At 43.7% G+C, this 14,605-nt stretch overlaps 1 protein-coding gene across 7 annotated transcripts in view; it reads right to left on the bottom strand.

Annotated features, from left to right (window-relative positions):
* Positions 1–14,605, bottom strand: part of HIPK2 (homeodomain interacting protein kinase 2) — a 186,923-nt gene that overhangs the window by 120,395 nt on the left and 51,923 nt on the right. For 6 of the 7 annotated variants that reach the window (XM_059933234.1, XM_059933236.1, XM_059933237.1 and 3 more), the window contains exons 1-2: positions 2,891–2,953; positions 652–1,735 (exon numbers count right to left, since the gene is read on the bottom strand). In XM_059933234.1, coding sequence (XP_059789217.1) covers positions 652–1,735; positions 2,891–2,951 — 1,145 coding nt within the window. In that variant the 5' untranslated portion in view covers positions 2,952–2,953. Of the gene's footprint in view, positions 1–651; positions 1,736–2,890; positions 2,954–14,605 lie in introns of those variants that run through there. The other variant, XM_059933235.1, reaches the window with a different exon arrangement.

Raw genomic sequence — 14,605 nt, 5'->3', positions numbered from 1 at the left:
AAGTTCTCCCACCGCCGGAGGACGCTGACGGGTCCCTCGGCTACGGATCTCCCTCCTCCCATCCCCTTTCCACATGGACACAGAGTCATCTTCTCAGAGCACCACTTTCATCCTATCACCCTCTGTTGTTCAAATGTTTCGGCACTTGCTCCACGTTTACGGACACAGTTGCAACCCCTTCATCTGGTATCTAAGACCCCAACATCCTGGTCCCAACCTATCCTTGCAATCAGATTTTCCATCACCCACGGATTCTCTGTTCTGCCAGGCGGGCGTCCTCCTGGTCTGCAGTGCGAGTCTTGCCCATTCTTGCCAGAGCGACTTCATAATGCGTGTCCCTCTCTCTCCTTCACCCATGTCTGGATTCTACCCGTCCGTGACAACCTGACTCCCCGACCATGCCTTTGCTCTTTGCCCCCAGCCCCCAGGAATCCCTCCCAACTCTGAACCTCTACACCAAGAATCTTACTTGGCTCCATTCTTACATGGCTTCTAATCATCATTTCAACGTGCACGTGTCCTAATTTCCCAACTAAATCGTGATCCCTTGAGAGCAGCAATTTTACCTCCCAGGCAGTGACCAACACCGCACACGCTCTGTGAATGCCGCGGGGCATTCAGCATCTCCTGTCTCGGGGCAAACGGCCTTACCTGTAATATCTGGACTGCAAGTAGGTGGAGCACACAGCCTTGGACACGTGACTGGCTGAACCAAAGTCGATGACCTTGACTCTGTACGGTTGTCTGGATGGATCCACCAGCATGATGTTTTCCGGTTTGAGGTCAGCATGGATAAGACCTAGGCTTTTTAGTTTCATCAGGGCTGTGGCAACCTGCTGGAGGACCGGGCGAATGTATTTGAGGGGCAAGGGGCTGAACTTGTTCTGCTTCAGAAAGTCATAGAGGTTCTGCTCCAGCATCTCAAAGACCAAGCACGTGTGGTTCTTGTGCTGGAAGCACTCGTAGGCACGGACGAAGTTGTAGTCGTCGGCGCTCTCTGTGCTCAGGCGGGCCAGGATGCTCACTTCGATCTGACCTTGGCGGGCGTATGACGGGTGGTTCTTCAGGATCTTGATGGCCACAATCTCATTGGTGCCCCGCTTCCAGCACTTGACCACTTGCCCAAACGTCCCTCGGCCCAAGAACTCTAAGACCTCGTAAGTGTTGGTCATGGAGCACAGCACCTCATGCTGGACCAGCTGATAATCCCCCTCGCTGTTGGAGCCACTGTTTTTGGAAGTGGCAGTCGAGGTGGTGGCAGTGGCTACAGTGGCCCCACTCGCATTATTCTGAATCATGGGTGGATGCTCTTCGATGATCTGCACGCTGCTTGTGTTCTCGATCTCCTCACTCTTCCGCTTGAGTCCGCATTTTTGGTAGGTATCAAGAAGGCTCACAGTGCTGCGACGCATGAGGTTGTGCGGTCCGCCGAGGACTGGCCCGGTGACGGAAGTGCTACTTGCTGATGTCACGACGATGTGCCCGGTGCTTCCTGGGAAGATGATGGTCTGCTCGTACGGTAGGCTGGGGTTTGGGATGGGCAGGGAGGCGCTGACGGTCGTGGCGGCTGGCTGGGATGGTGGCGCGTTCTTGCTCTGGCCGTACACTTTGCTGTGGGAGCCGTACCCGGTCATGTCCCAGTTGGAACTCGGCTCTACTTTCAGTTTCTTCACGCTACAGAAGGCACTTGATTGAAGGGTGTGAGGGGAGAAAACTTGCACATGTGAGGCCATACCTGTGAGAAAGAGAAAGGCGAAAAGAAATATCTTAGTCACCCTTACACGAATGAACGCGACAGAGCCACTTCAGTTCTGACCGGCAGCATGGGTCCTAGAGTATACTGTCTTCTCACTTCGAAACAAGGTTGGAAAAGTGAATCTATTCCACCCAGAAGCACCGTCTGGTCACTCAGTCTGTGGGCTCCAGGGGTTCCAGTGTTCCGCCCGCCACCACCAGAAGGGTGGGAGACTTGCAGGGTGAGAATACAGTCAAGACTCAGAAACACAATTAGAATACCAGAACTTAGTTCATTATGTAGTTTTTTTTAATAAATATTGTTTGTGATAGAAACAAATTCTTCCTCAGTTCTCACTGGGTTGCAATCCTATTAAAACTGAAGACTGTATCAGGTGGCCCAGCTAACTGTCACATACTTAGTTGTCTCCCATGGTCGGCTCCTCTCTGTCACAGGCCCTAAGACTGTCAGGCTTACTCATCTGAGGAAACAGCTTCCATACAGGTCCAATCACAGAGCCACTCGTGATCTGCTAGCTTCTGGATGAGCCATAATTACCCCCTGGCATCTTAGGCACCTTAAATAATTCTGTAGGGTTGAATCGACCAGCAGTTGGTCTGATGTTTTCATTTAGATAGTCTGAATCATTTTATCAGCTTTTTTTTGGAGGGGAGGAGTGGGTAGCACAACTCATGGGCTCTATTCACTCAGTGTTCCTGCTAAATTTATCTGTCAATAAATTTATCTAGAAAGTCATACTATTTCATATCAAAACCTCACCCACAATTTAGATAACCTCAGAAATCTGTGAGACCATAACTCTGGAATGGCTGTACAATTTATAATTATGGTGATAGTGGAAACAAACAGAAATTCATAAAAATGAATTAAGGAAAAGTAACAAGGTGATGAGGAAGGATAAGTCCTTACAGGTAAAAGCAGAAACACTGCCCATCTTCTAAGCTGCAGCTGAGAAACATTTCCTATAAAAGCATAAGGAAAGTGGGGTTTCTATCAAGCACCGTTGGTGTTTAGCGATCCCAGTGTTCGTGTCTCTCTGACCCCCTAGCATTACCTAGGGTGGTTATTTAACATTTTCCTTTTCTCCTCGTCACCCACCACCCTAGTCCACCCTCTCTCTCAGCAACAACCCACCTTCCACTTTGTCCAGAAGCCTGAGGCCAGCAGCCTTGCTGTCCATCTTTATTCTCTTCATTTCAAAACACTCCTGAATTTGCATCCATTCTCCATCCTCTCTTCCATCTTTCTGGTCTCAGAGGAAGAGGTGACTCTCTTTTCCAACACTAAAAGTTCCCCCTATTCTCATGATTCAGCCTCTCTCATTTTCTCTTGAATGCTATGCTCCCGCCGCTGTCCACTCTGATGGCTTTCAATTTCTCCCTGTTAATTGGATCCAAGTCCTTAGTAGGTACTTAATAAAGTTTTGCCAAAAGAATCAGTGACAATCCTTCTCTTCTGCCTTCACATGTGCACATGGAAACTCCCAACTTGGAAGGTAAGAGGAGTAACAGCCGTATTCTTCCTTTTTGATACTTTCTTTCTTCTCACTTGTAATCAATGGTTTATGCTCCCTTTTCTTCAAGGCTCACTCCTTAATCCACCTCCCCCCACACATACACACACTACAGGACTCTGTTCTTAAAGGTAAACGACTTCCTAATTGCCTAATCCAATGGCCTTTTTTCAGCCTCTAATCTCTTTGACCTCTTGGCAACTGACCAATCTGATACTGCTGACCACGACTTCCTTCTTGATGCTCTTATCTGTGCTGTGTGAATCTGTAACCTCCCTATCCCGCATCTGACTGCACATTGTGTGCTGGCTGGTTCCTCTTCCTCTTCCTCCTTTAAAACGTGGGCGTCTCCAATGTTTGGACTCTGTTCTCTCTGGATCGAAGCTGTCACCTCTCTGCAGGCGACCCCGACACGTTCATCACAGGCCAAGTGCTCCCTCGTGCCTTCCAGTGACGTATTTCTGCCTCCTCCTACAAAATCAAGGATGATCTTCCAAAGGTGAACTCCTTACCTTTTCCTAAAAATCCAGCCATTTCACCCTCCATGATAATGTCCCCATGGCTGTTCATAAAATATTCTTCTAGTCACTTGGTTCCAAACCTTTGAGGATTCTTCTTTGCCTCCATGGACAAGAAGATTTGGAGTCTCATTTCTCTGTCCTTCAAAATGTCTCTTGTAACCATCTCTTTGTTTCTGTTCTTGCTGCCACTTCCAGAGTTAAAGCATTTATCACTCTCCGGTAGACAAAAGCAAGCACAGACATCTGGTCTACCTGAGCACTCTTTCTTCCTCTAATTTGCCCATATTCAGCCACCAGATTATCTTCCTAGAACATTTCTAAGCATGTCACGTCTCTGTCCAGAAACTTTCAATGATTCCTTAGTGTCTAGAAGATAAATTTGAGGACTCTTAACACCTTCACATTTTGATTTCAACTGCTTTGTTGGCTTCACCTCCAACTATTAACCTTCCTGGACCCTCAATTTTAATTAAGCTGTTCTACTCACTGTTTCTAGAATGTCTCTTACAGTTCCTACTTCCATGCTCTTACACAATTCCCCCATCCGACATGCCTTCACCACTTCTTTCAGCTTATCCAAAGATAAGACAATTCAGATGCCTCCTCTTCCCAGACAACTCCACCCTATACTGATATTCCCAACTCTCCATTCCTAAGGCACTAACCATGTGCACTGCCCATTTGCCCACAAACTGCATTTCTGCCTTGCAGAATCTCTTGTCTTGAATTGAATTACTTATCTTTTGTGCTATATAACTTTTTATACGTTTAAGTCATGTTTCCATAACCAGGCTATATTCGGAAGGTGCGAGCTACAGGTTATACTTCTTTTTTTCCCCCTAGCATTAAGCCGGGTTTGTTACATATGGGAGGCACTCAGTTGATGGAATAAAGCACTCTAACTGATCAGGCTTCGAGGAGAGCTTAGTTTTCTAGCTATAGAGCAATTACCAGTCACAAGTACCTACGGAACCTGGCCTCACTCTGGAGAATAAAGAAAAACCTGCCAATACTTTTCCACCCAAACTAAGGCAGAGTCCAGGCAGCTCCTGTCCTGGGGTCAGCAGTCATGTTCTGTCTATACTTCATCCTGGATGTGCTCTCACTTCCCAGGGGCAACCTCAACCTGTCTAACACCCAACACCTGCTCTGAACCCTACCTTGACCCTGATCCCATAGATCTGACAGAAGCTTCCTTTCTTGTTTGGTTCCTGAACTCCAATATCTACTTGTGTAATATGACTATACTTCTGTAGACAGCCTTCTGCCTGACAAGACTATTTTGGCTTGCCCATTCAGAATTCACACTTTACCTGTTTCTTCCTACGGTACTTTTTGTTCAAGTCAATCTTGCCTTAATTCTATAATAACACAGAAAATAGCTTTTCTATATTTATCAGTATTAAATAACCACATTGTTCTAGATATTTTATACAATATAGAAATGACCAATCCTTCAGCTTTTTGTAACGTATCCACTGAAGAGGCAAAGCAATAAGCATTTCCTTTATTCTTTGGTATCGAGCTTGCCCCTTACTGCTCCATCCTCAGTGCTTTGTGGCAGGAGGACGGGGAGGGGGGCAGAGAGGGGTCAGAGGTGGCAGAAGAAATATGCTGATGTTACATAAAAGAGATGTAGCTCTATTCTCTGTTTTCACTGTTTCAGAAAAATCTTGGTGGAAAGGCCAGGGTGTAGCAGTGGAATTTTACAGAGGGGAAGAGAATGGCTTATGACTTATTTGCTACTGGGATGACAGCCAAGGGTCATAAAACTGTGGAAACTGTCACTGGGTACCTCTCGTGACAGATTCGCGGGATCAGAGAGGAGACCTGCATGGCTAGGGACACCCTTTGCCGCACCGCCTGCTGCAGACTCTGGCCTGGCCTGGTGTGGCCACTGCTGCTCCTTTATAAGGTCAGCAGCCACTATTCTAAGAACTAGATTAGCAATTCCCGATACAGCCTTATTTCCCCCTCCAGCTTGACTGAGATATAACACATATAAAATCGTGGCAGTTCAACGTGTACAACGTGATGGTTTGATATGAATATATGGTGCAAAACGATGATCATAATAAGGTTAGTTACCACCTCCATCACCTAATTACCTTTTGTGTGTGTGTGTGGTGAGAACATTTAAGATCTACTCTCTTAGCAGCTTTCAAGTACACAATACCCCGTTGTTGACTACAGTCACAGGCTGTACGTTACATCCCAGAACTTATTTATCTTAGAGCTGGAAGTTTGCCATTACAGTCTTATTACCTTTATTCTGTAGCAGAGGCCATTTTGCTCTGCGAAGCAAACTGCTCAAAGAAAATATAGGTCAAGAAAGTCTTCAATAATAATAATAATAGCAATTATTGTTATTACTACTACTACTGTTACTTATTTTTAAATCTCTAAACTATCTTATAAGTGATAAACCGTTGCTGATAGTTGCGTAGCTTAGTCTTAAAACAATCCTACAGGAATAACCAAACTTATTGCCAAACATTTCTCCTTGAGAGTATTTTTCTGGAACAAGTCCTCCTGATTCGTGGAGATCCCAGTGAGCCCAGCCCACACCCTTTGCATTCTATTTATTCAGATCCCCAAGGCTGGGGCCGAGGAAGGCAAGGACCTTTATGTTTTCCACTCTAGAGAGAGCTGTCTCCTCTCACTTCTTTCTGTGTTGACCTTTGTGCTCTTCAAGGCCTGCTGCCCTCCTCATCTGTCAATTTTCTTCTCAGAAAAGGCAGGGGGTTTAATGGGCATTTTCAGTTTGATCCTATGGAACCATTTCAATCCCTTTTTAAGTCATCTCTGCCCTTCCTATTTGGTTCTTGGAAGAGAAAGTGAATTTTTCTCCACCTTCCTTGGGAGACTGGGAGGCTATTACCATATGGGTGTGAGGGCGGGTTTTGAGCCCATGGGGAGTGAGGCACCAGGGAAATCACTGTAGGATAAATCTGCAAAACTCACACCTGCTCCCTAGAGGGGGCCACGAGACCCAGACCATTCCACAAAAGCCCGAGTAGCCTCCCAAAATAACTCCTGACATGACTGCCGCATTGTCACTCATGTGAAAGCACAGTGACTCACCACAATTTAGAACTAAACTTTCTAAAAGGCACATCACTGTTACCATCTGTCTCATAAGAAGGTCAAAATTATAAACACTGTGTATTAGATATTCATCAGGGCCTTGAATGTTTTTTAATGTTACTGATACAAGTTTATGCAGATGTTATAAAAGTGACCAGGAAAAAGCATTTAAAAACTAATTTATTAAAATTTAGGTCAACTTGTACTACACAACTGTATGTAATATGTCCTTCCTTGCATATGGCAAATGAAATACAGCTCCTATAAAATGGGCACTAAAATACATCCTATAGTTGGCAGAATTAAACTCCATTATTTGTAAGAAGTCATTTCTTATTACCACAAAGATGAAAGACTGCTTCTTTCATGCCCCAAACAAATCCAGGTCCCAGCTACCTAGGGTGCATTTCTGACACTGCTAAAGGCAGTGAAAGCACTGGGCCCTCTTTTAGTCATTTTATTCACATGCTCATTTTGCATTTTTAAAAAGATATGCATGAAAGTCTGCATTTCAAAATACTATTTTTAAAACATTTGCCTTCTACTCTTTATTAGAGATGCCATTTATGTCCACAAAATGCTATCACACTTGAATTCAAACCCTATTACTCAGGAGTCTCATGATTCTCCAGATATTAAAATCTTGAGCACCCAGTAAGTACCAGGCTCTGGGCAGGATGTTTTACGAACAGGGTAAACGTACATCTGACTTTGGGACAATCCGGAATCACCCTTGTTATTCCAAACGAATTAGTAAGAGCACCCTGCCCACTTTCATTCTTACGAGGGTCCTAGTTTGAAAACTAGGAAGTCAAGTGATGGGTTAAGGCTCCTATAATTAAGTGGAAAAACCAGACCTTGACCCCAGAAGTTCAAATCTGGGTAATTCTATGTGCCACTTTGTCTTAATAGTTTAAAGAGAAATTTATTTTTCTAGGGTTAAAAATAATATTTTCCACCTTAAAAAAAAGGATAGTTAAAAATCTTCCTGATCTTCCTGAGCTCTTAAGTCACAAGAATTTTTAAAAGGTCATTTGTTAAAGGATTGGCTCATTTAGTTCATTTTTTTCCACGTATTTGCCTAGTTTCTTCATAATTTTATATTTCACAATTAGATGAACTGAAAAGTTGCTTCACATCTGAGTACATTTCCTTTCCATTTCACCACCCCAAAATTATCTACTGGAAGATCAGACTCTGCCGAAACTACAGGAATGAGTGAGGGTTCAACTATGATTAAAAAAATAATTAAGCTGAATTCAATTTCACTGTACCCTATCAAAGCTCGAGAGAAGGAACTATAAGGGAAACAGTGGCACCATTTTTATCAGTATGTAAAGTTTAATTTTGGTGTTGCAGATCACCACTCAGAATCCAGTTATATTATTAAAGAGAACAGAATTATGAACACCTTAGTTTGGGAATTCCCTGGCAGTCCAGTGGTTAGGGCTCCATGCTTCCATTACTGTGGGCATGGCTTCCATCCCTGGCCGGGGAACTAAGATCCTGGCAAGCTGCATGGTATGACCAAAAAAAAAAAAAGGAACACCTTAGTTTAGGCGGTGCCAACTTCCCCACTTCCTATAGTCCTTTGGCCACACACTTCTACCAAATAGTAAGTATTTGATAGAAGCTACAGATCTTTCTTTTTTTTGTAATCCAGAACTCAAAGGACGGATTAATTCCCATACTCAGCTGACTGCTGTATCTCTCTTACATATCACATTATGCACATAAGGTATAATAAAATTATAGAATATTTCAAAAAATATATGAATGTTAGAAATACGCATCTGAATGGACATTAAGAACGCCTAAAAAGGGTTAATCTGTATAATCATTGATTACCATAATTTGATGCCTCAGGGGGTTGAAAATAGAAAAAATTTCTTCATTGATATATGTAACAATATTCATAAAATTTTAATGACAGTAATCCTGCTTGTCAAGTTTATACTTCACAAGGAGTACAAAGATAATTTCAGTTTAGCCCATTTCTAAATACTACATTTCCAAAACAGTGTATACTAAATGTCTATGGGGCTTGTATATCATTTTCCATCAAAGTCTATTTTATCTGCTAGTTGTGTAATGTTAAATGTGTAGTATATTCCACCAGAGCACAGTTTAGGATCAACCACGAGCTCTACAGAATTCTTTATCAATAATGACAATCACAATACTACTGATTCCATTAAGGGCGCTCTATATAAAAAGACTGGAGTTGGGGACAAAAGGAAGCACAAGACATCTAAGACATCGGCACTGCGCTAAAGGAGCTTAAAATCTCATGGGGGTGCCAAGTTCAGTGCAGAGTAAAAAGGACAACTGGCAATTCTGGGCAACGTAAGCAACTTGCCAAAGTAAATGCAACAGGAGTTCAGAGGCAGGCATCACTATGGGCTGTGGTTAGGCAAGGGTTTACAGGGGAGGTAAGACTTGAGCTGCGACTAAAAAGATGTTATACCTTTTGAAGGGCATAAGGACAGTGTTCCAGCTCCTGCTCACTGGGTGTTGGGGGCCTGCAGCCAGCACTGTGGTCTCTGCCCTCAGGAAGCTGAAGCTTTGTTTGGAGACAACAACTTAGGAGCATTTAATACATTAACAAATGCTCACCCCCAACGTAACTACCAGTCTACACTGTGTGCACCAACAGCCTACTTATCCAGAATTGTCCTCTTCTGATAATTTCAATCTTCTAGAAGTAATTTTTAAATCCTGAAAAGGCTGGTGTGAAGCCCTACCACTAAAGCCACTCACTTTATACTGACTGTCATCTAACACTCGATTAACAAGTCGTAGAGGGACTGTCGTTACTGGGTTTGCTCTCTGTGTCAGACTCCAGGTGCGCACACCCCACAACCGTAAGGTCAGGTGCATTTCCCATTTTACAGATGGGTAAGTGGAGTGCAGGGAGATGACACAGTTTGTCCAAGCTCACTTTGCTACTACCAGCAGGGCTGGGATTTGAACTAAGGTCTGCCTGACTACCAAATCTGTGCTGTTAACCCTTCTTCATGCTTTAGGGTCTCGGAGTTAAAGCACCAAATAAGGAGACAGGTACCATAACAGCCAAGGCAAAATGAAAGTTGGTGTGTGAGAGGAGACTGATCTAAAGTATGGGGCACACCGACTGCACGCCACCTGGTAAAACAATGGACCCCACGACAGCACTCCCAAGTCACCTGCATTTCTCTATCCTCTGGTTATGATGACATTTGGGAAATACAACCCCTCAAAACTGTTCAAATAAAATAAATTTACCTCCTGAAAGAGGTAAACTTCACTCCTCTGATGTACAGTGGCACAGTGGACAGAGCACCGGTCTTGGGTGAGCTGACCTGGGCTGTCCTAGCAGTCCAGGGGGGAGGTAATGAGGACCTGGACTAAGGAACTGCCTGAGAAAACAGAAAGGAAGCAGCAGAAACATAAGACTGTGCAGAGAAAAGAGGCAAGACGCACTGACAGACGGGACGCAAGGGCAAAGGCGAGGGAGCAATCGAATACGTCTGGGGGCCTGAAAGGAGCGGGGTTCCACAGACGGTGACATGGAAGATGGGAGGTGGTCTTAAAGCGTTGTTTCTCTTGGGAGATGGGATAATGGAATGGGTTTTGAACAAGATGAATTACAAGCACTGACAAGAGATCCAAGTTGAAACCTTCACTGTTCAGCTATTCATACTGAAACTCTGAGGCAGGGAAGTGCTTAATTTACCAAAGTTACAGTGTCAGGAGCTGCTGGTCATTGACAATCAAGCATCTAGTTCCCATTTGCTGAGTTGAATCCTCAATGAAGATAAACCACTTGGAAAAGACAACGGAAATCAATAAGATGGGCTAAGCTTGCACAGGATGAATTGGAGCGGGGAGAGGGCAAGGTGACCCTGAACCAGTCCATGCATAAGACCAAGGACAAACGGGTGGAGTCAAAAATATGGCTAAACAAAGATCAGTAGGACAGAGTGACAAAAATATGGAAAGGGAAAAAGACTGAAATCAAAGGATCACATCCCAAAGAGACTGGGAAAGGAACGGTGTTGCTCAAGATGAGAGCCGAGTGAGCTGGAAGAGCTCGATTTTTTAAAAATTAATTAATTTATTTATTAACTTATTAACATTTATTTTTGGCTGCGTTGGGTCTTCGTTGTTGCACGCATGCTTTCCCTAGTCATGGCGAGCGGGGGCTACTCTTCGTTGTGCTGCACGGGCTTCTCATTGCGGTGGCTTCTCTTGTTGCGGAGCACGGGCTCTAGGCGCGCGGGCTTCAGTAGTTGCGGTACGCGGGCTCAGTAGTTGTGGCGCATGGGCTTAGCTGCTCTGCAGCATGTGGGATCTTCCTGGACCAGGGCTCAAACCCGTGTCCCCTGCACTGGCAGGCGGATTCTTAACCACTGCGCCACCAGGGAAGTCCCAAGGAAGAGCTCGATTTTGGAGAGATTTTATTGTAGGCATTAGTAACAACAGAGAGGAGACGATGTTCTATATGTACCAATAGAAAAACCAGGATGGGAGAATGGGCGAGGGGTCGTTGACCTGAGGGCTGTCAGCAACACCTAGATGAAAATGGAATCCATGTGGGTAAAGCTGTTTCCCAGGAGAAATGGTGTAGAAAGTAGAGCAGATGGCAAATAAAGTAATCCTTGGGGGCACAGACATTGTCAAACAGTATGAGGAGGACAGTATGAGTCACAGTGAAGAAATCAAGGATAAAACGATGAAAAAAAAAACCCCACAAAAACAATTAAGGGATTGATCCAGGAGAATGAAAACAGAGAAAGCGCTACTGGGCCTGGCTAGGAATAAGCCACCAGCCCTCTTTTCCCACAGGGTCAGGAGGAGAGGAAGAAGGGGCACTCCCCTGGGAAGAGAACCAAGTGCACCATGTTATGCCCCCTGCTTTCCCAAGAAATATGATTCTCTTAAGGACTTTCAAAATCTTTTACGTCATCTTCCTTGAATCTGCAAATTCTACCATAAGCTGTGTTTCTCCAATTGAGAAAACATCCTTTTCCTACCATTTGCAAATTCTCCACATACCTATCTACCTACTGGCTCATTATTTGTCCAAATCAGCCCTTATCCATGTTCAGACTTACTTTCTCTTTCTGAAAGTCACTAACTTCACCTATAACAGAGTCAAACCTCTCTCAAATTCCCCTTCCTGTGACTCTTGCCTCATTGCCTGGGACTAAGCCATAAATCACTATGGATGTGCCAGCCTTTCACTGCAGTGGGTAAGTACATGTAGCCTATAAATTGATTATCTAGAGGCCATGTTACCAAGTGTTCATAAGCAATCTGAAAATTACCAATCCAAGATAATTCTGGTGAAAAAAAAAGATACCGAAAAAACAAACATGCTTTTCAGTTTCTTTCTCCAGGAAACTGGAGAATCAATGAAAGGAAAACAACTGTATAAAAAAAAAAAAACCTCAAAAACTCTGTTTTCAAGCAATAATTGCATTAATTAAGAACATTAATTATTTAAAAAAAAATACTTCTCAACATAGGTGTATGTACTTGCTAGGATGGCCATAACACAGCACCACAGATTGGGGGGCTTAAACAACAGAAATGTGTTGTCTTGCAGTTCTGGAGGCTGGAAGTCCAAAATCAGGGTGTTGGCAGGATTGGTTCCTTCTGAGGACCCTGAGGGAAGGATCTGCTTCAGGCCTCTCCATGGTTTACAGGGGGCTGTCTTCCCTTTGTGCATGTCTCTAGGTTCACATTTCCCCCTTTTAAGGACACCAATCATATAGGATTAGGGCCCACCCTAATAATCTGTAACTTGACTACCTCTGTAAAGACCCTTCCTCAAATAAGGTCACATTCTGAGATAATGGAGTTAAGAGTTAAACATGTGTTTTTACAGGCGAGGTGGTTAGGGAGACAATTCAACCCTTAACGGAAGGTTTAAGGAGACCAAATGCATTTTACTAACGCATAACTTTCTCAGGATATATTGTCATATTTTAAAAGAACTCTCTCTGTTTTTCCCTCCTTGGAGATAAAACATTCCATGTTGTAATTTCCCTATATCTTGCCTCAATGGACCCAGGAGGGGATTTCAATTAGTCAAATATTATACAAGCAAAAGCAAAGTGATTATTTCAAATTAAATTCTGCATAAGTTTATGTTACTTATGCAGTGCTTCCGGAAAAGGCCATGCAGGAATGTCTCTGCAATGTATATCGAGGAATAATTGTAGTCATTCTGGTATAAAAGAGAATTGAAAGTCACATATTAATAACACCAAAATGGGAAAGTAAACTAAGTTTCTAGCTCAGATTCTGAGTGCTCCAAACATTTCTGAAGGAGACATGAGTACACTCAAGAGGCAAATCAGTTGAGGGCTGGGCGAGGATGAGGAACTTTCCTTCTTCAGGGCCACTCTCGCCTTAACAGAGCCTTGGATCGGTCTTTTCTCAGACACACTCTACTTCCCTTCTGCTACCCATGTTGTCCTTTTAGTCCAAAGGTGGTAGAGGCTTACATTTTTCAACTTTGCATCTTCTTTCCAACTGAGGATCTCAAGAAGATAACATTTAAACACACCTGGTGGGATGAAAAAGGTAACACACCCACAAACCGTAAAAACAAAATCAGCTATACTTCTGGGTTTAACCCAGAATTTCATTTAAATACACATTTTTCAAAGATCTAGCAGGCTGCTCACATTGTCCCTGAAATGTTCTAAATGAGGCAGTTAAAGTCTCAGCAGCATTAATTTGCAGGTGTTTGAGTCACAACAAATCTTTACAAAAGCACTGTGTCCCCGGATCTTTCAGCCACTTGCTATCACCGGCAGACCAATCCCCGTCCATTCAATATTGTTTCCAAAGCATACTGACTACCTCAAGAAAGCAGTGAGCTGGAGCGGGGGCAGGTACTGAGGGGTTAGCTACGTGTCTGGCGATGCTAGGGTAAGCCTCAGATTGAATTTTTCTACCCTTCAGAAGTGGTTTATAAGGTCCAAATCAAGACTAAAAATCTGGTAGGCTTGTTTTCTCTTTTAGGCAAAAAAGAAGTAGTTATTCTTAAATTCCTCTTACCAAATTACGTGTTTTATTTAACCTTACCCATCCCATGCCCAGCCCACAACTAATTTGTCTTGTGAATTTAATTAGCTTCTCCTTCAGCAATGTTTGGCGCACTCAGAATCGGAACTGAAAACCTACTTTACTCTTTTCCATTTTGTTGTTCTTATTACCGTGCCACTGTCAACTTTCTTTTACACCAACAAATTATGTAAATCTATTACTCTGTTACTCTGGGTAAATTCTATTAAGAAGTGACCCCTCAAGAGGTATGCTGGAGTCCTAACCCCTAGTACCTGTGAATGTGACTTTATTTGGAAATAGAACCTTTGTGTCATCAAGTTAAGATGAGGCCGTAGTGTGAGTTCTAATCCAGTATGACTGGCATCCTTATAAGAAAAGGAGAAAGGACACAGACACACAGAGAGAATGCCTCATCAGGACAGAGGCAGAGCCTGGAGTGATGTAGCTGCAAAAGCCAAGGAACGCTGAGGATGGCTGGGGGTCACCAGAAGCTAGGAAGAGGCGAGGAAGGGCTCTGCCTTGAGTCTCAGCCGGAGCATGGCCCTGCTGACACTTTGGTTTCAGACTTACAGGCTCCAGAACTGAGAGAATAAATATCTGTTGTTTTAGGTCACCCGGTTTGTGGTGCTTTATTATAGTAGCCCTAGGAAACTATACTCTCTGTGA

This window comes from Balaenoptera ricei, chromosome 9, assembly GCF_028023285.1.
Source record: "Balaenoptera ricei isolate mBalRic1 chromosome 9, mBalRic1.hap2, whole genome shotgun sequence".
In the NCBI taxonomy this organism is placed as follows: Eukaryota; Metazoa; Chordata; class Mammalia; order Artiodactyla; family Balaenopteridae; genus Balaenoptera; species Balaenoptera ricei.
This window is presented reverse-complemented; position numbering and strand designations above follow the sequence as displayed.